We start from the raw sequence: 24,362 nt of genomic DNA, 5'->3' as shown, positions 1-24,362 counted from the left end.
CTTTAATAAAACAATTTGTTCTGTAAAACTTGGACTCAGTCAAAAAGCCACACCCAAGGACCTGGAAGGCTCAGGCTCCCGACTCCTGGTCTAAAACATATTTTTCTACTATTCTTCTTAATAAGAAAATGATGATGATGATGATGATGATGATGATGATGATGATGATGATGAGCTCAGATAGCTGAGCCTGGAGGACATAAATTCTTTCAACTGGTGTTTACTGAGTCCTAATTTTATGTTTAGAATCTTGAAAAGAAACCTCCAATTGGTTCAAGGGGAGGTCTCCAAACTAGGTACTCACAAGAACTGGTCTTGCTTATCTTTTGAGATCAATCAAGATTAGGCATGCTCAGGACTACTGTATATGTTTGACTTAAGATAGAAACAAATATACCCTTGAGGGAAAAATGGATGGCTGCCTAAGAGAGCAGCATGTGTACAGGCATTCATGATGGCCCTTTAGACCTAAGAATAGTTTGGGAGTACATTTGGGTTAACAATGCTCTTAGCCACAGAGTGCAACACCACTGCATATAAAAAAACATTTCCTCCCTACAAAAATGAGTATCAGCAATATGGCACAATTATCTTAACATCAAAGACTCTAAGATACTGTTGGTCTGTCATTTGCTAAGCATTGTTACTGGTTTGAGTTTTGTTTTGCTAGGTCAACTTGGGCACAGTTGACCTGGCAAAATTAAAATGCCCAGAGTCATTGCCCAAGCACTAAAGATTTGGTTTTAAATTGCCAGGCCATATCATAATTTCTTTTTTCGTATTTTAAATTAACATCTCATTATCATGTTTTTTTGGCAGCAAATTGTACAGATTGCAAATAGACTGGACTGAAAACTCCATAGGAAATTAAAACAGTTGTGGTTTAGATATAAAATACTGAGCTTTGGCTCACAAGGTTCCACTAAAATAGCTTAAATGACTTTACACTTTTAAACCTAAAAGATAGAGCTTGAAATGACTTGCAGAAAGACCCCAGTGGTTCTTAGGATGGTATATGGGACAGACCAAATGAATGCAACAGCAATGAACAATTTAATCATATATGTCTCTGATATGGTAAGCCTCAATTAGTAATCATTTAAGTTTATCTACTGTTTATTTCAAAAGAGCTACAAAATTTTGAACCCCAGCTCCCTAATTTTTCTTTAAAATTTCTCAAAAGTTTTTAATGGCCCTAAATAGTTCTCTGCAAGAATGGCCCACTCAGTCATTGACATACAGGTATATCTCCCTGAAAAAGGAAAGGTTTCCCATAGATGGGCCATTACATACTTATGAACTATATTTTAATGTTAGCTTTTCAGTAGTCTACATAAAAAACCTTTTTTGATTGATTTGCTTACTAGCCAGTCATAAAAAAATTACTACTTAAAACACACTCTGTTTTGCAGAGGTATGCAATGTCCATAAGGTAGTATAATGAAGGGGTTTTTTTTAAAAAAATCTAATAAAAACCAAATCTGAAAACACTAAAAATGTGCCTTTTTTTCCACACAGGTCACTAATATGTTTCCTGCCTATTAAAAAAGGTCTTGGCTTGGTCACTAATTAAATATACTTCCAATACACTTCCCAAATGAGACTTTGAAATTTCATTAGTATTCACAAATGTTAATGAATTAAACTCTGTTAAAATCACAGCTCATTTCATAGCTAGGGAAAATGAGGATGAGAGCTATGACAAGTTTCTGCAAGTCCCAAAGTCTATGCCTAAGCCCCAACTACCCTACATATACTAACTCTCTCACCTTGCCAATATTTCATTCCAAATTTCAATGCCATTCCTTTTCATGCCTACCGTTGACCAATCCATCATTTATCTTTGGTCATCTTCTCTCCAGAGTATATATGAAGAGGCTACAGTTTGATTTTGGTTATCTTTTTACAGCTTTCTCATGTTTCTCCTTGGTCACATGGTCACAAACCTTTATCTCTCTCTCTCTCTCTCTCTCTCTCTCTCTCTCTCTCTCTCTCTCTATCTGTATGTCTGTCTCAGAGTAGCAAACATTGCAGTCTTCCCTAAAATTGTGATTGAAATAATTATTACTAAGAATACAAATGAACTTTTCCTCCCTTGGCTCTTTGCACCCATAGCCAAATGCAACAGAACTTTCCTCAGACTTATTTAAGTAGCTGCCAGTGATTGTTCAAGCAATGGCTAGCTAATGAGCCAGGGAACTGCAGTGGTTTTTTGGGGTGAAGATGCATATTAGCAACAGCTTCAGCAGCTGTTTGGGGGAAAACCCTGCGGCCAACTGGATGCAGATGGTAAGGGATGGATGAGAGTCAGCCTAAACTGTAAGGATAGGTCAAAACCGAATTTTTATAGAGAAATTTATTACTACCTCTAGACCTGGTCTATGGAGAATCTGTGAAAACATTGTATTATAGCATATAATGGGCTCTTCAAAGAAAACAGCTGGAAGATGTGGATAAATGTGCATAAACAATCTGATTGTATATTCATAGAAATGTCAAGGAATGACAATCATCCCTAAAATTCCTCTTAATCCTTCAAGTTTCACCTTCCCAAAACCTAAGCCCATCTCTTCAATGACTACTCAATCTCTGTGGTCTCAGTCAATAAAACTAATAAGGAAATCAAATGATGTCACCTGGGTCTCTTCTGTTTGGATCTTATAGTGGGTACAAATGTAACAGGGGAATAATTGGGAACTCATCCTGGACCACATTAATTTCTCTTGCTCAATATATCTTTACTCTCTTAAATGAGGATTAAATGTTTTAATCTATAGCATCAAACATGAAGTAAAAGTTTAGGTGAAGAAGACATCCTAACTTGGCATTTGCCTAGAGGTAAGTAATATCATGAAGTTGAAGATAGCTTTATGTGATTTTTTAAAGCTAAGAGATATTGGCAGTTATTTTACCAGAGGGTCTACCTTGGTTTTAGTTCTAATCTACAAAATGAAGAAATAAAATGCAATAAATTCCTTTAGAATGTAAATAATCTCCATGCTGCTTACAATTGCCTTTTGCCTTTGCCTCTCTCTTTGCTTGGCCCTTTCAGACTCCCTTTTCTCATACTCTTTGCGGTATTCTTCCCTCTTCAGCTTTTCATGCTGATATTCTTCATAGCTGTCATACCTGGGAAACACAATTTAATTATTAAATCAAGCACCTCAATTTGCCCGTACAAAATGAAGAATACATTTCTGGGCATCTTCTTATCAAGAGGAAGAAAAGGGAGGTGGAGGAAAACCAAAGGCATCATCACCTGGGCCTACGGCCATAGGGCGATCTGGAGCGTGACCTTGCGTATAAGGGAGAGCTGCGGTGTCCCCAGTGTCTGCAGTGGCTGGACTCATAGAAGTAACAAGATCTGCAGGAGAGGAGAAAAACAAAACAGAAGGAGAAAAAAAAATAACATTTGTACCTGCCACCGAGCCTGAGTTTATCAGCGCTCCGGAAGACTCTAGAACTACATCTTACGTAAATGGGCATTTTCCTCCTCCCTACCAGGGAGATTTCCCAGTGACAGTTTGTGATCATCTAGTCAGCTTAAAGGTCTGGAGTGATGTGTTCTCTCTCAGCGTCTCTTATTGATGTTAACACTGAGCACCAGGTTTGGTACACTGTCAGCTTTATCCTGCACGGATCTCAACTATACTGGCATAGGGCAGCTCTCCAGGTAATGGAAAAAGTTAGATGAGCAAGTTTCTTACAAATTGCTCTCTCTGATCTGACTGGCTCTATGTGGCATGTTCAAGGCTGGAAGATTTAAGAGAAGAGGAGAAGAAATGTAAGTGCAACAACAATCTTGTTAGCTCTGGCATCTCGCTGTAATTCAGTGGCAAGAACTGGAATAGCTACGGATTTCGAACGCTTTTGACTTCGGACTGAGTCAATCCATCAGTGTTTTGTTTCTGTTTCTAACTTAGATTACCTTGAAGAAGATCTGCTGCCTGGTGACCTTGATCTTGACCTGGAATATGGAGATCGGGAACATGACCTGTGTCGAGAAAAGGACCTTGATCTAGATTGTATCCTTTGGGATCTTTGAGAAAATAAGGATTTGGGTGGAGACACAGAATCTCTACATGGAGAATTAAAAGAAGAGCAAGAAGGTGACACGTCAAACAACGAATAGGGTTGTGTCCCATCCCAAGGGTAGCTTAGTTTATCACTTTCATCTTCACTGTCATCAAACAGACCATCCATAGCTAGTCCTGAATTTATAAACATAGGTAGTTTGGAGAATTGTTCGTTACTAAAATCACTGTTCCTCAGTTCACTGGTCTTGCCTGCTTCATCATCAAAAACAGCTTGACTGGGATGACCGAAGTGCTTATTCAGCTCAGCCCGGATTTCCTGGTCTTGGAGCTGTTTTCTGTGGCCGCACGGGGAACCCTGCTTGCTCGCCTGAGAAGTCTCTCTTGTGTAGCACTGGTCTGAATCTGTGGAAGAATGAGTCTGCCCCTGACGTCCGGCGGAGGCATCTTTATATTCTAGTTGTCTAGAGTCCTGGAGCTCCTGTGATACATTAACATGTATTTCAGTTTTTGCGTTAATTGACTGACAGTAGTCATGGTCGCCAAATAGCCGTAAGCTAGGCCGTTTCGCCTTCCTCTCCTCGCGTCCGCTGGGTAGCGCTGAAGTCTCGCTGAGCCGAGCGTACAGCTCTGATTGCTCTGGGCCTTTCTTAGCGGGGTTATTTATTTGGGTACCCGAAGGTTCACTGCAGCGGGGTTTCTTTGAAGGCGGCGCACTGGCTTTACACGGTGACTTCTGCTTTGGAGAGGTCCTAAAAGGGCTATCTTGATTAGCTTTATGAGGAGGAGTAGTAGGCGGAGTTAGGCCTGAGGGGGGAAAAAAAGAGTGAGATGGAAAGAAAGATGTGGCTCTTTTGAAGTGCAGAATGATTTTTGTAACTTTTTTTCAAGATTCAAATCTCGAATACAAAACATGTAAAGGGAAAGCAATTAAATCTATGACAGAATCTGGAAAAAAGAAAAAAACTTAAAAAAAAACTCTTTTGCTTTCCTCCACTTTTACCAAAAACAGAACTAAAATTTACCAGGGAGCAGGAAGAGTCATAGCATTTCATACTTCAAACACCAATGCTAACAGTACCAGTCCCTAGAGTTAGTGTATTACCACTGGCCTATTTAATAGCATTACTTGTGCTATCTGGTCAAGGACGTTCTACAAGCTGCGACATAGAACACAAAGGTGGTAGGGTTGGGGGAGGGGAATGACAGAAGAGCCTTGCTGGAGTTGGCTTGATAAAGATGCTGCATTAGATGCTCAAAGCTCAGGGTTCTTTGTCAAAACAAGAAAATCCACCTTGTAGCCAAAAAAAAAAAAAGAGTACATTAAAAAAAAAAAAGAAAAAAGCAATATGAAGGCAAATTAGTAGAGAAAAAAATGAAACAGACACCTTCAAAATAAGTTCTGTAATACATGGTGTACTAATATAGGGAACCGAAGCAACTTCACAACTTGAAGGCAATGATTCTTTGTCTCCACAGTTCATTAACTTAGTAAACCATGGCTAATGTAGGTATAATACATTCTTGTAAGCATAACTAATACATTCTGTCTAAAATATGGCTCTGCAACAGAAAACTAAGTGAATAGTAACACTAAATATTGCGGCAGCACTGAGCCATTTTATTTAGAACTGAACATTAGTAATTGTTGTGAGGCTGAGGGATAGAAACTTCTCTGAGCTTCAGTGACTAATTAAATAAATTTTTAAAAATGAATTAGGAAAGGGGAAAAAGCAGTTCAGAATGATAGGAAGCTACGTCACCAGTTTCTGTAGGAGTCTTTACACCAAGGAGTAGTAGTTCATCCTATATGAATAGACCTCATTGTAAGCCACAGTGAATCGGACCCTGAGACCAAATAACTAAGGAAAAAGATAGGCTACAGTCAGACAGACTTTATGCTTATGTAGGAACGTGCTGGTTTACAAGACACTAGCTCTACGTAGGAAAATGTGTATTCGGCAAAAAGAACCTAAAGTACACTAATATGTCTGAGGATAGACTTAAGGCAACTACATGTTTCAAGAAAAAGCAGTGTCTGCCCTTACTTCAAAAATGGTGTAAAGAAATCATGTACATCGTAGAAAAGCACTTGGAGTTTTGTGGTGAGCCTATCTCCCTCTTTAGCCGTTTAAAAAAAGGCATAGGGATACAGGAAATTGTTTGTTTGTTTTTCTATTTTATTTCATCATTTGAGCAATTTCGGTATTTCAGTACAATCTGTCCAATTGAGGGGGCAAAAGGCCCAGAAAAGATACATTAGCTATTACTCCAAACACTTTTATATTTGGCTCTGGAATCTAGCCAAAGGAATACACTCAATGAGGCATCACACACATCAAAATTCAAGAATTATGCACTTATAACCCTCCTTCTTTTAGCTGGGATACCCTGCCGGTCTCTCTCTCCAGTAGTCTGGGTTTGGCCTTTCCAGTTTACTGGCGGATAAAATACAATGCAGCAGATCCATTTGTGGATAAATAACAGTTGATAGGTTTTTATTTTTCAGAATAGAACACCTGTCAGCAACACACATTATCTTTCAATCTCTCATCTGCAAATAAGTCAAATTTGAAATTGCCTTAAGTTTCTTCCTTGAAAGCACCCCTTTCCCCATTCAATCCACATTGTCTCTGGCACCAACACACAGGCTTTCTTGAATACAGAGTTCATACAGAAAAAAAAAATCAGATGCAAAAGTAAAATTTCCTCCAAAATGGGAGGAATCTTAATGATATTCCTTGTAAGAGAAGGGAATGGTTAAAGAAATGAGGAAACTATATTTAATAATCTTCCTGTTTTAGAATGAGGAGAATGGAGCCAAACGGGGCATGGAGACGGAAGAAGGCACAGGTAGCTTCTGGCAGATTTTCCTAGGATGTTTTTCTTGATGTGGGGACAACTGATTGATGTGGAGGTTGTTTCAACTGGCCCTTTATGATCTAGATAGTGGGTAGAGGGCTGGGATGCCTTAGATTAGATCAATATATATTTAATTGTGAGCTAAGGGGTATGAATATAGGGAGAGACAATTGAGGCCATGATAAAGAAGTAAAGATAAAGCTTCACTAGCTATCTGATTGGTGCAAGATGAAATTACTCTCAAGACAGCACTGAGTAAGGGGCAGCTAGGTGGTACTGTGGACAGAGTACTGTCCTTGGAGTCAGGAGGACCTGAGTTCAAATCTGACCTCAGACACTTCATACTTACTAGCTGTGTGACCCTGGGAAAGTCACTTAACCCCAATTGCCTCACCAAAAGAAAAAAAAAAAGAGAGAGGGAGAGAGAACACTGGGCAAGCAACATAATGACAAATTAGGACTCTAACCCGTCATAGCAAATTAACTAAACAGGTCCTGGGCAAAAATCATGGAAACGTCTTTTTTCTGCATGATGTTCTCCCTGACTGTCTAAGGCCATAGGTCACCTATTCTTCCTTAGACCTTCTGTATCACTTGCTGTTTGCAAGAGTCATTTGGCTCTTATACAGAACATAACAGCATTGTTACTTATTTTAAGGACATATCCATATGTTTCCAACTCTATATGCTGTAAACTCCTTGAGGGCAGGGATTTTCTAAATTTTTTTGATAAGCCATAGTGCTTTGTGTTCAAAAACATCTGTTGATCGAATTGGATTTCAAAGAAAGAAACCCCGAATAAATAAATACTAAAAATAAAACTGAAATTAGACCACTGTTAAAAAGAAATTAGTTGGGACAGCTAGGTGGCACGGCGGATAGAGCACTGACTCTGGAGTCAACTGGACCTGAGTTCAAATGTGACCTCAGACCAGACACTTGACACTTACTAGCTGTTTGACCCTGGGCAAGTCACTTAACATCAATTGCCTAAAAAAGAAAAAAAAAACTAAACAGAAAAAGAAATTAATCTCTTATATAATACAAAGTACCACCAATTTAAAATGGAAATAGTGTTGCTTCTCAATAGATTTTTAGGATCATAGATTTAGAACTAGAAAAGTCCTTGAAGACCATTTAGGCAAATCTTCTCACTTTACAGATAAGGAAACTGAGTTCTAGTGGCTTGGCTATAATGGAAAGAAGATTAGCCAACCTTGGAGTAGTTAAGACCTGGGTTGAAGTCTTATCTATAAATATTAGCTTTGTGACTATGGACAAGTCCCTCAGCCCCTTAATCTATAAGTTATAGACATATCGCCAATAAGTAGAAGGAATTTTTATACTACTAATTTCCTAGGCTCAAGAAAATAAGTCCAAAACAACAACAAAAATCCAACGAAATGAATCCCCTAAAAACCTAGAAATTCTTTCCAGTATTAAAAACTTGAATTCTTTGTCTATTACCTCTTAAATGATCCCCAACTTTCTAAAATGACAAACTCATGTGGCTAAAATGTCCTTAAAGTTCATCTAGTCCAACCTTAAACATAAATATACTCAACAAAATCCCTAGAAAGCAGAGAACCAGTCTCTGTTTGAGTATACTATCTCTATAGTGGCTGGGAATCTCATAGGTTACCACATGAGATAACCTATTTTATTTTCAGATGGCTCTACCTGTTAGGAAGTTCTTTATTTTGAACAGAAATAAGTTCTACCCTTTGGTTACATCCACTGGAGTCACAGAGACTAAGTCTAATCCCTTTTGCACATAATAGCCCTCCAACTATTTGAAGATTCTTATTATATCCCCCCTGAGTTTTCTTTTTTTCAGACTAACCATACCTAATTCTTTCAACAGTCCTCATAGGACATGTTTAGAGTCCCTCACTATGGTGGCTGCCCTCCGGCTTGTTAATGTCCCTCTTAAAATATGGTACCTCCAAATACACAGAGTACAGTGGGACTATTACTTTCTTTGCTCTTAGTATTATATTCTGCATATGTAGCTACCATTTCATACTGTAGCCTCACATTGAGTTTAAAAATCACATCAAACCTCTAAAAAATTTTTTTGGGCAGTGGGAAAAGTATTTTGTGACAAACTTTACTGTGGTTATATTTTTAGATACAACTACCACTCCATTTAAACTGCCATATATATATGTATGTGGGTAAACACAATATTGCATATTATACCATAAACAAATATAATACAAATGATTCTCTGAAGTGAAAACTTTTTCATGATAGACCCAACTTGGTAACTGGACATAGCAAAGGGTGTCACACGAGCAGGATTGTGATTCACTGTCTTCAATAAATTTAGGACTACTCATTATTGAAAGAAACATAAATAATAAAAGAAATTGAATATATTTTAGAATTGATGATGCAAGCAACAGCAAAAACAGTGCAAGTCAGACAACTACCTAAACTTTTTGTCATTGATTGATACCTTTTCAGTTTGACAGAGCTATGAGGAAAAATCCTAGGACAGAATTCTTACCCGGGTGCTGCCTATTTGAGCTACGTTTCTCAGGTTTGTTTGAGAGCAGAAAGTAAAGAAGTTTTTTCTCTCTCTAAGTGGACCCAAACTTTTAAAAATTCCTCACAAACAGGGAAACCTTCATATCCCTTGAACATTTTGGGTAGGAACCTATCAGACAGAGCACAGAAGTCATTTTGTATAAGGTAAGAAAGAGGCAGGGAGGGAGAAAGGAGCTTGCCACTTAATGCACGAACACCAACACCTTTTGTCATCTTCATCATAATCGTGGTACTCTTGATTTCATGCCGTGAGCCCAAATCAATAGCGCTAATGCCTTCTATAACCTCTGGATTTTTTTTTCCCTGCACCCTGATTTTTTGGTGAATGTGTACATTTTGGTGTTGACAGTACAAGGTATATACCCTGCTCCCTCTTGAACTTAGCAGATTTTGACAGATTTATGTGAGGACAGATGGCCATTACAGGCTGAAGGCTGACAAGAGGCAGTTCAGAGCATTGTTAACACACTTGCACAAACTCTCAGCAGTGCAGCACTGTGCAGAATGTAATTCAGACTATAGCTTTTTTATTGCTGCCTATTTTCTTTTGTCAAAAGAGCCTGCTGTGCACAGCAACAAATGGCTGCCATTACCCAGAATGTAATGGGTGTCAGACAAATCACGTAACACAAACAATCAAGAGTATGTAGGTCATATTTCAACAGAGCACAACCTTAGCAATATTTATGATTACTGCATTGAAATGTGCTCTATAATAAACAAGTACCTCTATATCACTCACACTTACGTACTTCTGCACAGCAAATCTGGGAGAAGTGGGACACACTCTACAATCATCCTTTTAAAGTCTTTTTTAAAGTAAAAGACAAAGTATTTTTTCATGACATGTTGTAAACCCCTTTTTCGTTATAGGGTTCTTTTCTTTTAATTGGAAAATGATAAGTTCTGTTCTTTATTTGAGGTACACTACTATCTACCCGCTGATTTGGGCTTTTTTGGTTGCTTAAAATAGTGTATGTCATTTCACAAAATCAACTAATAAATCGTCCATAACTTTGTAAGTGTGTTGAATTTAACTGTCAAATGTATTCTGAAGGAAAAAAAAAACAAAACAAAACTACGAGATCAGATGCCAGTGTTTAGCTTTTAACTATAAACACAATGTCTACTCTACAGACAACATAAGGAATGTTGTCCCTCGGAAATCCAAGAGACGATAGATTCCCTTACATGAATAAGGAAGCAAGTGAATTGCCTTGCCCAGATTTTTATAAAGGTGGAGATTGTGAAGCAAGTTCAGAAGTAAGCCACAAAAATGAATATGGGATGGGAAAGGAGGAGGAAAATTTTAAAGGGACCAAGGTTAATTCAGTCTACATAAGAGAAACTGTGGACAATTTAACCATAACTTCCAGATTCTGTATACGAAAATATCTATCTCCACCAAGGGCAGAAAAAAAAGGAGAAATCTTATTGAAACTACAACATATGGTTTGACATATGGAAAAATTCTTGACAGCAAGTGTTGTCAAATAAGTAAACCTGTTGAATTTCTTTCTCTAAGGTTCTATGGGAACAAAAATGAATTAAATGACCTCTATGAAGTCACTTTAAAATGCATTGATTCTGTTTAGAAAATCCAGAACTCGTGGTAAAGCCTTGTGCCCCAGTACAAGTACGAGACTGCGCAAAGAGCATATATGGTGGTGTAGAACACTTCAGGGGAGAATTACTAAACTTGACATAGAGCCAAATTCATACTAAGTTCTTAAGATTTTTCTCCATCACAAAAGCCTCTGAAAACAGGATTATCAAGAGTAACATTATGTAACAGGTGGCATAAAAAATAATTAAATTGGCAAATTAGTTTGGTGCTATCTGGACCAGGATTTTTATGAAGAAAGGAGCCACTGAAGTCACCTTCTGTTAAAGATACTGATTGAAAACACTCATCTATGTCACCTGGAGATTTGTCATTCCACTTCCTAGCTATGTTTATTCATGTCAAATAGAAAGAAATGGACACACTTGTTGAACTGGCATTTTCTTCCTATTAGCACTTCAAGGTGCAAAACGCAGAGCTCTGAGGTTGCAATAGTTTTAAATGCTCTCTGCCAAGCAAGCTTTCTTTTTACTCTCTTCTTGCTTTATTCAAGCCATCTTGAAATCAAATTAGCTTTACACCTGTAAAGTGAAGTGTTTTTTTTTTTCTTTAGCTAAAAAGAGCTAGTTTAGGACAATCTGAAAGACAACAGACCAGATGGCATCAGCCAATAAAGCAAACTTCCTTTCCCATTCCTCCTGTTCTTCCAAAGATATTACAGATGGGGAAGGAAACATTTATTTGTTCCAGAGGTATCTGAATCTTGTTGACTATCCTATCACTATGGTAGAGTGAAGAGAGCATTGAATTTGAAGTCAGAGGACCTAGGTTCTGCCACTTACTACTAAATGATTACCTTAGTTTCTTTTTAAATTTAATTTTTTTGTTACATATTAAGTTCCATAAATTGAAGAGAATGCACTAGGTGACCTTTTCTAAGGTCTCTACATCTATGATTCTATAATCTGCACTTCCACAATAAGTTTCTGAAACATAATGAACATTATTTTTCACATGTAGAAATTCATCTTTTTCATATTAAAAGTATTAACTAGTACTTTTGCATTTGAAATAATACAAATATAATATAAACCTAGAAGAAGGTACCTAGCGAAGTGTTGCAAGGTTCTGTACTCATCCCTGTACTACTGTATATTTTTCCGTATTAATGACTTGGATGAAAACATATACAGCTTGTTTGCCAACAACATGAAACTGGCAGGAATAGCTAACACCCTGGATGTCAGAATCAGGATCTAACAAGCTGAATCTAATAAGACGGAACTTAATAGGCACATAGAGAAATGGGTTTAAAAATATCTATTGCACAAGCACAGGATGGGAGACATTATGGCTAGATAGCACCTTATGTGGAAAGGGCCTAGATTTATAAACAGCTACAATCTCAACATGAGTTTGACATTGTGACAATGGATCCAGAAAAAAAAAAACGAATATAATTGTGGGCTCTGTTAATAGAAGCATAGTTTCCAGAATAAATAAATGCTTATTGACTTAACTTGATAGTCATAGTTCTCTGTAATCTGCCTTGATCAAGTTATATCTAGAATAGTTCTGGGCACTAAATTTCAAGGTGAGTGAATGAAAGAAGAAAAAGCATTTATTCAATGCTTATTATATCCCAAGCTCCCCGCTAAAGGAGGGGAGGCAGGGAGGGAGGAGAATAATTACAAAAACAAAGTCAAGAAGCTTATATTCTAATGGGGAAGACACTGGGAGAGTGGTGGTCAGGAAAGGGCACTTTGGTGCAGAATATTACAGTAGAACTTTAAGGAGATGAATTGACACACTCCTTCTAGGAATAATGGCAGAGTTGATCTGATCATGAAAAGCTCACAGGGTGAAGGAAGAGGGTATATCTGGAAGGCTGTTGGTGATGCTGTTGAGAAGATGGCCAGGGGAGCAGGAAGAATATTGATGAGGCCGCACTTGTGAGAAGACTCAAAAGCATTCTATAAAAAGGTCCACTTAAAATATCAGAAATGTTTAGGCTGAAAAAAAAAAAGACTTACTGGGGACATGATTGTGATCTTAAAAAATGTGAAGGGCTGTCACATGGAAAAAAGGAAGAAAAAAAGGATTAGACTTGTTTTACTTGACTCAAGAGGGCAGAATTAGGAACTCTGGGTGAAAGTTACAGAGACACAGAACTTCTTAATAATTAGAGCTGTCCGAAGGTGGAATGAGCTGCCTAGAAAGATAGCAAGCTTCACATCTCTGTAATTCTTCAAGGAGAGGCTGGATGACCAGTTGTCAGTGATGTTAAAGAGGAAATTCCTCCTTTAGGTAGAGATTGGATTATATCACCTTGGAGCTCTTTTCTAGCTACAATTTTATGATTCTACCTAGGATAATCTCTTATCCATAGGGAAAGGAATGAGGGATTTCTGTGTAGAAGACAGAGCACCATACTTGAATTCTTAAGACCTACATTCCAATCCTGATTTTGACATTTGCCAGCTCTGTAACCTTAACCTCTGTGCCTTAGTTTCCTCATTTGAAAAACACGAATAATATACACAGTGTATCTAACAGTTCAAAACAGGGTAGAATCTCAGTGTTGGAAGGGACCTTAAAGGCCTGCCTGTAGCTGAACAAGAATCCTTGCAATAATAATCCATAGAACAGGAATAGAAAAGAATGGACACCATAGCAATTTGTCCCAGGACTGTTTCTATCTGATCCTCATTGAAGGATGAGAATGAGACCCATGTCACCCCTTCCCCATTCCCCCATCACTAAACTACACTGGGCCTGAATCATTATCACAGACCAAACCGTTATTCACCACCTCCCAGAAATAACACTGATCCATGAAAAACTTGTGAACAATGTTTTTAGTAGATGCTACCATAACAAATACTAGTCATTTTCAGGTAGTAAGTTTTCAAAATTCAGAGACCTAGCAAAAGAAATCAGAAATCAAGATCATGTGGGAACAGGAAAAAGTGTATATTATTCCTGGGTTTTTTTTTTTGTCTACTACTGGAATTCTACCAGGGATGCTTTCAGAGAGTCTACAGAGGATGCAATTACATAATAATACACATTTCAACTACAAAAAAAAAACCCAATTATTTTATCTATCTGATCGGAGTCCATAGAAGAATAAATATAAAAAAGTAATAGCAGGACAGCAACTCGTTTTGGGGCTGTTCAAACATGAACTCCATCAAAAAAAGATGAGCAAAGGATTATTCACAGCAGCAACAATAACATTATGAAGAGCAAGGTAGTAGAAAAGAGCCTTGGAAAACATCCAAATCAGAAGAAGGTATGTATTCCATTATTTGGTTCATTTTGTGACCTCTCTGTTACTTTCAAATTGGTGTATGTTCACTATCCCCTAAAATATTTCTTACATATTCCTCCCAGCATGTTCTTGCTTAGTTTTTTTTTCCCATCACCTTAAATGGGCTCACTCATTTTCTTCACCTATGTAAAACTTATTCATCTTTTTAAGATACAGTTCAGTTCCCTTGTCCTCCATGAAGCCTTCTGAGACTATTTTAGCACTCAGTAATTCCCTTCTGATGAACCCCTATAGCATTCATTGTCTGTACCACCACCTTGGCAATTAATCGCACACTGTGATATTTCTTATATTGCATTCCAGATACGGGGCCAAGCTATGCAAAAGCAGAGGAGCAAGAGATGGGAGTGCTGAGACCAGGAAACAGCAGACAGACCCATCTGGCTGGAACGTAGGGTGTGTGAAGGGAAATAAAGCTAGGAAGACAGGCTTTAGTCAAGTTGTGAGGACTTTAAATTCCAAGCTGAAGCATTAATACTTTATCCTAGAGCAGGAATTTTTAACCTGGGTCTGTATACACACACACACACACACACACACACACACACACACACACATGTGTATATATATAAAATATACATATATGCACGTATAATGTATTTCAATATGATTGAGTTCCTTTACAATCCTATACATGCTATTTTACACATTTAAAAGCATTATTCTGAGGAGGGATTTATAGGCTTTATCAGACTGTCAAAGGGGTCCATTACATGAAAATGCTAAAAATTCCTGTCCTAAAGTCAATAGAAAACCAAGTAAAGATTCCTAAGCAGAAGAGGTACATAGTCAGGTTAGCATTTTAAGGAAAGTATTATGGCAGCTGTGTGGAGGATGGCTTAGAGAAAGAAGAGGATGGAAGCTAGGAGTCCAATTAGGAGGCTTTTGCAACAGTTTAATTGAGAAGCAATGAAGATCTGTCCTAGGATTGTGATCATGCAAGAGAAAGAAGAGATGGTCAAAAGGAATGTGGAAGGGGAAAGGAGAGGAAAGAATGAAGGTTAAAACTGAGGTTGTTAACTGGGCTGACTGAAAGGATTAACAGTGCCCTCAACAGAAACAGGGAAGTCTAGAGGAGGAGTGAAGGTGATTTAGGAGAAAAGGTCATTTCTTTTGGGGCAAGTGAATTTGAACTATAGCCATTTTTTATTGTTATTTACTTTTTCATATGTTTGTATATACCTTTCCAATTAGACCGTGAGCTCCATGAGAACAGAGACAAGTATTTTGTGCTTCTTTGTGTCCTCATAGCACTTAACACATTTGCTTTACAAAGAAGAATACTTATGAATAAGTGAATATTTAGTGATTGGTTCCTATTTTAACTAAAAGTTTTCAGCAACGTCCAAAAGAAAACATACCTCAGTAATAATATGAATACTGGATTGCTGATATAAATAAATATTGTTATAGATGCTTTAAATGTGTCTAGATAACTATGAAATTGCTTTTCAGAATTGCTAATTCCTCTCCCATAGAGTGTATGACAGTAAACTCATAACTAAACAATATAAAACAACGTTTGCTGGACAATAAGTTACAGAGAAATGCTCAGTCTTCCAATAGAGTATAATTAAAACTACAAAGCTATTTTAGGATACCAGATGTTCTTCTCCCAATAAAATGACTGGAATTGACAAATAAGTGTGTAATTTATACATAGATAAATTTTATAAATACATACAATACTAATATGTTGTATATATAATTAACGTGTATGTATACACACACACATTATACATACACCTAGGGAATTTATATATGTATACAAAACATTTATACCTATATAAATCTCAATGGACATGCCATATAAGATTAATTTCTCTGCTTCTTGACCAAAGCATGCAATGGTCCTTTCCCTAGAAGGTAATTTAGCAAACCTGAACTGTGAAATTAGACCTAGGAACAATGACCATGGTGTATGCAGGCACCACAGTTCCAGCTGAAAGTCCCTTCGTCACTTTGCTTTTCTTCTACTCTTATCAGTAATAACCAGTCAGGGTTGTTCTTGTTCAGACAGGCTGGGAGTCACTTTTAGGTGGAGTTCAAACACCAAACCCCAAAAGACACTGTTGCACATTCAATCCTTGTGAGCAAGTAGCAGGTCAGCAGACACCATATTTGGTATGGAGGCATTATGAGGCTTAGAATATCAAATTAAAACTGACCACAGAGAAGGCCAGGAGTCCCAAATGTTGGAGGTACTTACTCTTCTTTCAATACAGAAAGATTCTTTTTGTTCTCCGTGGATAGAAACCTGTCAGTTTCTCTGCTTTGTTAAGATGTTGTTCCTAGCTTGTTGATATTCTGTGACGTGACTGCAGTACCTGGGTGGCTAAGCACTACAAATGGACATTTTCTGTCTTTAAAACATACATGTGCAAATATCAGGTGTCCCAAAAAGTCTTAGTGCAGCTTTAAGCTTTAATACATTAATACCTTAAGATTGTACTAAGACTTTTAGGACACCCAGTATATTTAGATGCTCAGTTTTCCTTTTGGTTTCATTTTTCTAACCACCTATGCTCAGCTCTCTTAGCCACTTGGAGATCACTGTAACATTTTGCTACAAAATTCACAAAACAACCACATTAAAAAAAAATCTTAAAACACCTGTCTTACCTGCAGTTCCAGAGAGTTCCACACTTAAGGTTCTTTCAATAGTCTTGTTCTCAAATGGGGAACCCTTGGGATCACTGGAAGATAGGGCACATTTATAAAAACAAGCTGAAATGGAGTTGCTGTAGCCAATGTATCAATACTCCCTTCCCCTTTTTATACTGTTTACCCTTCTTAATACTTACTTTGGTGACTCGGGTGTCAAAGGAAGTGATAAACTTGTTGGTTTGGCTAAAGGAGAAAAAAAGAAATTGATTATGAAATACTGAAAATGATGAAGATTTTTTTTCTACACTTGTGTCTTCCAATAGCAGAATTTGGAATCTGCCTGGAAACCCAAGGACTAAGCTAAGTTGTTCATGAGGGAACAGTTGATCAAAGCGCAAGAGCAACTGTTTAATGGGGACACTATGTTTATAGTCATTTGAAAACACAGAAAACTAAAACTTTCCCCAAGACATGTGATCCATGTTAAAGGAGGGAAATTTCACACAATACCACAGGAAATTGCATTTTTCTCATTTAATTGAGAATATAGGATTTGGTTGGTCTAGAAATGAGAACAGCAGAGTAACTACAAGGCAACAGAACGTTATGAATATTCAACTGATGTTACTTCAACAATGTACAATTTTACATCTAGCTCTGAGAATAGGTTGCTTCTATAAGGCCAAAATTCAGTTCAGAATGATCCAAGTTACAGGAAATTGTTCGCTGGATTATAGATTCTAGAAAATGATGGGTATCTGCAAAGGTGGCTTATAGAGGGTCTTAAAGCCCTCCAATACTGTAGTATGAGGAAAAACTAAACCAAAATATTGCGTTTCTGTCTGGTGACACCCATAAGAGTTCCAATGCAAACTCTCTTCCCCTCTTTCAAAGCTCATCTCCAAATCTATCTCCTATAGGAATTCTTCCTAAATTAGAAAGATTAAAAGATAACTCTTCTCACCTAAACATAACTGACAATTGCTTTTCCTTTGGCAGCCGTGTACAATGAACAGAGGGGAAGAAAAAAAAAAAGATTGATCAAAAAAGTACGTATGGGTGTATTTGCCTTAGAGGAAAGTGAAAATTTAGCCCCTTTACTTGCTTGTCTAAATGCACAGACAATATTCAACAAATATTCATGTAATTCAATCCATCAACTGTAGTTGCTAAGATAGACAGAAACTGTGTTACTATGTCCAAATTAAAATCTGAAATAAAGTATTTTACAAAGACGAATTTTATTTACAAATTGGAAGTCACGAGATTAGATTTATGTTTTAAAATGAGCAAATGTTATATCATCATCTATCGGGTGTGCAGGAAGAAGTACCATTCCTCACAATTCCTTCTATATATTAGTTACTTTGATTTATTGGGTTTCTCAAATATAGATTAATGAACTGGCTTTATTTTTAGTTTGAGTATATTCAATATAACAAATCCCTTAAAATTATTTAACACATTTATAAATAGGCCTTTTTTAGGGTAGTAAACTTCAAAAGCATCATGAGGAAGAAAACTTTTTCTAAAACAAAACTGAGTATGCACTTCCTTTTGTTATGTTACAAAATAATATACCTACTAGCTTATGACGGCTGAAATGCTAACATAAAAGGTAGGTGCCTTATTTCATTTCACTTACATTTTTGTTCCAAACCTCTGATTTCTTTAGTATAAGAAACTCTTTCTTCCACAGATGTAGACTGGCACCTTTTTTTTTTTTAAATTTATAGTCTTCAAGATCTGATTAGTACACTAAAAGGTTAGATCATTCGCTTATGTTCACACCAATAGTGTCAGAGGCAAAATCCAAACCCAAATTTTCCCATCTCTGACGCTATTCCACCATTCACTACATTTCTCAGGGAGCTATATATTGGTCAAAAATTCCAAATGCAAGAAAGGAGAGGGCAATTACATTTAACAAGATCAAATTCTAACAGGAAATAGCAAAAAGTTAGAATGATGCCTACCTTAAGCCCCCTCCTCTATCTAGTATCTCACCTATAAATGATCTTAGCCCTCATAGAAGTAACTACTGGGTGACTTCCGGCCTGCAATTGAGCTAAGAACCCAGTCTCAGCTTCATAGAGCTAAAGGCTAAAGGAAAAACCAAAAGCATATGCACCTCAAAGGCAAGCTTAATCTCATGGTTTTTATAAAACAGTAAGTATGAGCATCACACATAAAATAGTGTAGCCTTTAAAAAGGTAATGGCTTATTCAGTATTTTCCCCATTCTTATGTGCTTGCTATCACGCTTGATTTAAAAAAAAGTCCTGAGGGTTGGGCAATTCCTTCCTGGCTAATAGGCATCAACAACATGTTACTTGGAAAAGAATGCCTTTTCCTCAGATGCTAAGATTTAGAGCTGGAAGGGACTTCAAAGGTCCTTTAGTCCAGACCTTGTGTTGTACAATATAGATAAGGAAACTGAAGATGGGAGAGGTCTGGTAACTAGCCCCAGGTCACACCTGTAAGCAGTAGAGCTGACAGACTCAGATGCTCTCAATCCAAGCCTAGAACCCTTCCCAGCACATCATAAGCCAGTTACTACTGCTTTGGGATAAGCCTTATTTGACTATTCACAGTATATTCACAGGGAGAGAAACAATGATGCAAAAGCTAATGACATCAATGGCAGGAAACATTTTCTCTTCTAAAATAGCCCTTTATATTATATTTAATAAACTTAGCACTTTATAAAGTTCCAACAGTGCTCTACAGAGTAGGGGAAAGAAACTATTTGCATTCTAATTAACAGCCAAGAAAGCATCTTTCTTAAAATCTAAGGCCAGGTTTGCTTTCCTGCAAACACTGGAACAGAGACCTGGGGATGGCCCATGAGAAATCAAGCCTCTTGACCCTTCGCTTTGCCCATTCCAGACTTCACCTGATGACTTCTGCCCTGCTCGACTTGCTTGGTCTGCTCAAACGCAGGCAAACCTTCAAATGTGCATGAAGGTGGGTCACTGGGAAACAGAGGAGTCTGGAACTTTATTTCAGGGTCTAGATAGGAAGGGAGGGCTAGAGGGTGACTAAGAGCTAGTAGGTATCATGGAAAGCCAAAGGGAGAAGTTACTTAGAGTATTAAAAGATGTTCTCACAAGATGCTATGCTTATACAAGGGAGGGAAGGGGAAAGGAATAGCAATTTGGTAAGCTGGAATGAAGATGTTTACTTAAAAAGAAAAGAAAAAAAACCACCACCACCATCACCACCCCCAAACAATTAACATACCTGTATGTAATTATCATGGTTCAAAACAGGGATCAGGGGTTGGGAACCTGTAGCTGGAAGGGGAAGTTATAGGAAACAAAAGAAAAACAGGGTATCTTTACACCTGCCACTTCAGAATACACCTATTTCCACTGTACTGTAACAAGTTCTTCAGGTAGACTCAAAGTGGAAACAGGCGTATTTTAAAGTAAACAGTAACTTCAAACAAGTTCTCTTGGGACTATAAACCTATACTGTGTCTGGGGCAATAAAGGAAAATTTGAAAATTACTCAAGATAACAATAACTTGTGTTTCTATAATGCTCTAAGTTCTGTAAAATGTTTTCCTCACAACAACCCTGTGAGGTAGGTAGTAGAGTGTTTTATCTCCATCTTACTGATTAGGAAACTGAGACTCAGACAAGTTAAATGATTTGCCCACGGCCAGAGTGGCTAGTAAACGTCAGAGCCAGAACTGAAACCCAGGTCCCTTGGATCCAAGTCAAATCTATTGGCAGAGATTCAAAAACATCTTCTGGGTCTGACTTGAGCTTCTAACTCTTCCAGCGTAGGGCTAGACGAGAAAAGTCAACTGACATCGAACGTTCAGTTCAGTCTCGAGGATCAGCATTTTAGAAAGAACGAGGCGGGAGATGAAGACTCGAAAATCTTATTCCTAAAATTACTATATCACCTAGCATCAAGCAACAAGCATTTACTAAGTACCTACTGTGTGCCAGCCATTGGGCTAAGTGTGAAGAATACAAAGAATACAAAGTGATACAGTCCTTAAACTCAAGGATTTGTATTTTATCAAGGGTGAAAATATACACAATGCAATAGGCAATGGAAATTAAGCATTTATGTTCAGGAGAGGAACTACAAAGATACTGCTTCTTGTTTTTCAAGGAATATATGACAAATTAATCATGCCTTCCTTCATTTTTATGCTGGTGGAGGAAACACCCCCCCCATTAAAAAAAAAAATCTCACTAATGAGCTGCGTGGACCAGCCTGTTAGGACTTCAGTTATCTTAGTAACATTCACGTAAATATCATCTGATGTTGTAATTCTTCATCACTATTTCTCCCCTTACCCCTAATCCCCGCCACCTCCAGCACTCTTGTTCTATACTTCAGATTCCTTTCGTGAGGTATGATTTAGCCTGCATATTAGCTTAAAAACATGATGTTAAGATAATTTCCAAGGAAGAATTGTCTTTTATTCCTGGTCCTTCCTTCGCCAGTGAGGAGCTTCTGACTTTTCTGTACACAGATAATAACCCAAGCAAGAGAAGCAGCGATCTTTCTCAGAGTCACTGAGTTCCAGTGCTGCCTCACTGACATCTCAGCCAACATCCTGTCTTCAAGTCCCAAGCCTACCTTGCAAATGATGCGGCTGAGACTGGAGATGGGGCTTCTTTTTGGAAGGGCATTTGTCTCTGCTGCTGTTCCTGCTCTCTGCTGGTTTGGTCTGCGGAGGGTCATCATTTGTAGTCAGATACTTGAGGAGCTCTGAGCAGGGACGCCTTTGTGGCTTTTGCTGTTGACAAATGCTCTTCGCTTTACTGCTCCATGAATTCTCGGTCTTAAAAACAAGGCATAAAAAAAAGTAAAATTAGTGAACTGAACCTTATCAGAATGGATATAGGTTTTCTGAAGAGATGAGATTTTCAATGAAGTGTTCAGTCTAAGTGTACTAGATCTATGAGCTGTGAATAATCGTTTGCAGAACAAGGAAAGAAAATTACATTTAAAATTCCTAAATGACATTTATGCAGCGTTTTATTTCATTTCTCCTACATTTCAATGTTCCTACTCAGCAACATGTAACTAACAAGACCCTACAGCGCCTTTACTGTGAACCCAAAAAGAGAGAGGCTGGTTTAAACCTTAATTAGCTGCTGATTGCTTGGGCCTAGTAGTCACAACTCTCTTAAGTACCCCTAAATGCTCCGTTTTCAGTTACAGTGAATGGCAAGACAAACATTGTTTAATGCAGCCCACTAACAGAATGACGTCGTTGCCAGCTCTCCATCCAATTAATAGCTGATAGAGATCTTTCGCTGAGACTCTAGAATTATCTTTCGAAGTTAGACAGCTGGTCAAATGATAATCCTATATCTTAGAGTTGCTCATAAACAAGGCCAATCGATCAGGAAAATTTTACTGGGCACTGTACAAGTCCATGTACTAATAATGCAGATTGAGTAACAAACAATGAGACTTCCCCATTACCCCACCCCCAAACTGAAGCAAAATTAAACTCTTCATAGTTTAAAGTAGCTTAAGTGATTTTTCTGGAGCCCATTGCATTTCATGTTCAACATCTTTGCAAGATGCTCACCAGATTAATACATATAGATCTGTTGCTCACTCTACATCGAAAGCATAAAACTCTTTGTTACTTTTTTTCCCCTTATGACAAAGATTAAGTTCGTACCTTAACAACCGCAGGGTTTGTTCTGATCCTATGATTAGTATTTGCATGGTTCTGAGTACTGAGACCACTGCATTCATTATAACTTAGCTGAGTGTTAGCTGGAGCCAGTAAGAGCTTCTTAAGCTATGAACATATCAAGGAAGGGGAAAAGAAAGAAAAGTTATGCATCTTTAAGGATTAGAATACCTTATTAGAATTTTTTACATATTTACTTAAAATTAGCTACATCAATCTGAACAAGTAGAACACAGCTCAAAAGGAATTAAAAAAAAAACAACCTTTAAGTAAAAGGGTTTGAAATTATATTAAAGATTAATGGAGGTGCTTCCTTTTCTGACATTCTAGGTGGTGCAAGGGAGTGGGTGGGTGACTGGTGAAGATTCATTTGTTTTTGTTTGTTTTGTTTTTCCCCCTTCCCCAAAAGAATTCCCCACCCACTACCACTAGCTTATAGTTCATTTGAATAAGAAAAGCTTTCATGAGAAATAGGGGAAAAATTAAATTGTCCAACTGAGGGGCTTGTTACTGAATGGAGGAATATATCATTTTGAACACTATCTACTGGCACTATTAAAACTTAGAGTGCCATAACATACTTTGGAAGAGGGAGTAGGATAGGAATCTCTGCTTATAGAAGAAAGAAGAACGGTAAAGCATCATGAGATCATAGATTTACAGCCAGAAGTATGACAGGAGACATCCAGACCAACCTATGCATTTTACATATGAGGAAACTGAGGAACAGAGAGATTAGATGAATTGTCCACAGTCACATAGGCAGTAAGTGACAGGGGTAGGATTTTGACCTAGGTCCTGTGACTCCAAACCCAGGACTCTCCACCAGGCCATTGGGCCTCCCTTCCCAAGACAACAAAGTCAGTCATCTTCTATTATTTAGCTAGTGCTGAACATACAAGTCATGGTGAAAGGAATGGAGTAGAGCATCTAACATGAAAATGAAGTGCTCGTGTTAAGGTGAATGTACACTTATGTGCCTAAGGAAAATCTCAGAATTGAAGCATATCCTGTCATCATCTCCACCTCTAGATTAGAAATCTCCAAATACAAAGTCTGCTTCCTAAAATTCTGGGGTGTTTTAAAAATGTATAGACAGGATATGAACAATCTGTAGGGCTGCGACACTAGATAACCATACACGGTATGCCCTTGTGTTACAAATGAAACAAATATGAAACCTGAGACAAAGAAATGAAACATGGCTATGGCTGATGAGAAAGGAAGTCACGTATACCAATAAAACATCACAGAAATGCCAGGCATCATTTAGTGCATCTTTCTCCGCTCTACCTAAATCTGCTGAAATTTTATCCTGCCTCAAGGACCAGGCAAATGCCAATTCCTCCATAAAATCACCTTTTTTTCAACAGAAACTATGCAGGCTCCACTTCCTCACTGCCCACTCCTGAAAATCCTTGCAGTATGGTTTCTAACCCTATAACTCAACAAAAACTCCTGCTTAATGTTTATTAAAGAGACCTTAATGGTAAGCGTCATTAGTCTTTTCTCAATCTTCATTTGTTCTTTTCTCTGGGCAGCTTTTGACGGTGAGGAACACCCCTTCCTCTTGGATACTCACTCTCTCCTCACCTATCATGAAACTCCTTTTTCCTCCTCCTGCTTATCTGACCACTTCTTATTCTGCTTTGCTGGGTCCTTATTATTCCCTAGCCCTCCTCAATTTTTTTGCAATCTTATTGTTGGAGAACTCATCAGTACAGTTTCA

The 24,362-nt window shown here is 37.8% G+C and overlaps 1 protein-coding gene across 3 annotated transcripts in view; it reads right to left on the bottom strand.

Moving 5' to 3' along the window:
* PPARGC1A (PPARG coactivator 1 alpha) overlaps positions 1 to 24,362 on the bottom strand; it is a 425,645-nt gene that overhangs the window by 17,225 nt on the left and 384,058 nt on the right. For all 3 annotated transcript variants that reach the window (XM_020992474.2, XM_020992470.2, XM_020992476.2), the window contains exons 4-10: positions 22,619 to 22,741; positions 21,559 to 21,763; positions 17,152 to 17,197; positions 16,970 to 17,043; positions 3,929 to 4,841; positions 3,260 to 3,364; positions 3,009 to 3,129 (exon numbers count right to left, since the gene is read on the bottom strand). In XM_020992474.2, coding sequence (XP_020848133.1) covers positions 3,009 to 3,129; positions 3,260 to 3,364; positions 3,929 to 4,841; positions 16,970 to 17,043; positions 17,152 to 17,197; positions 21,559 to 21,763; positions 22,619 to 22,741 — 1,587 coding nt within the window. The remainder of the gene's footprint in view (positions 1 to 3,008; positions 3,130 to 3,259; positions 3,365 to 3,928; positions 4,842 to 16,969; positions 17,044 to 17,151; positions 17,198 to 21,558; positions 21,764 to 22,618; positions 22,742 to 24,362) is intronic.

Source organism: Phascolarctos cinereus, unplaced genomic scaffold, assembly GCF_003287225.1.
Source record: "Phascolarctos cinereus isolate Bilbo 61053 unplaced genomic scaffold, phaCin_HiC Scaffold_9;HRSCAF=440, whole genome shotgun sequence".
Classification (NCBI taxonomy): domain Eukaryota; kingdom Metazoa; phylum Chordata; class Mammalia; order Diprotodontia; family Phascolarctidae; genus Phascolarctos; species Phascolarctos cinereus.
Note: the sequence above shows the minus strand (reverse complement) of the source record. Positions and strands in the feature narration are given on the sequence as shown.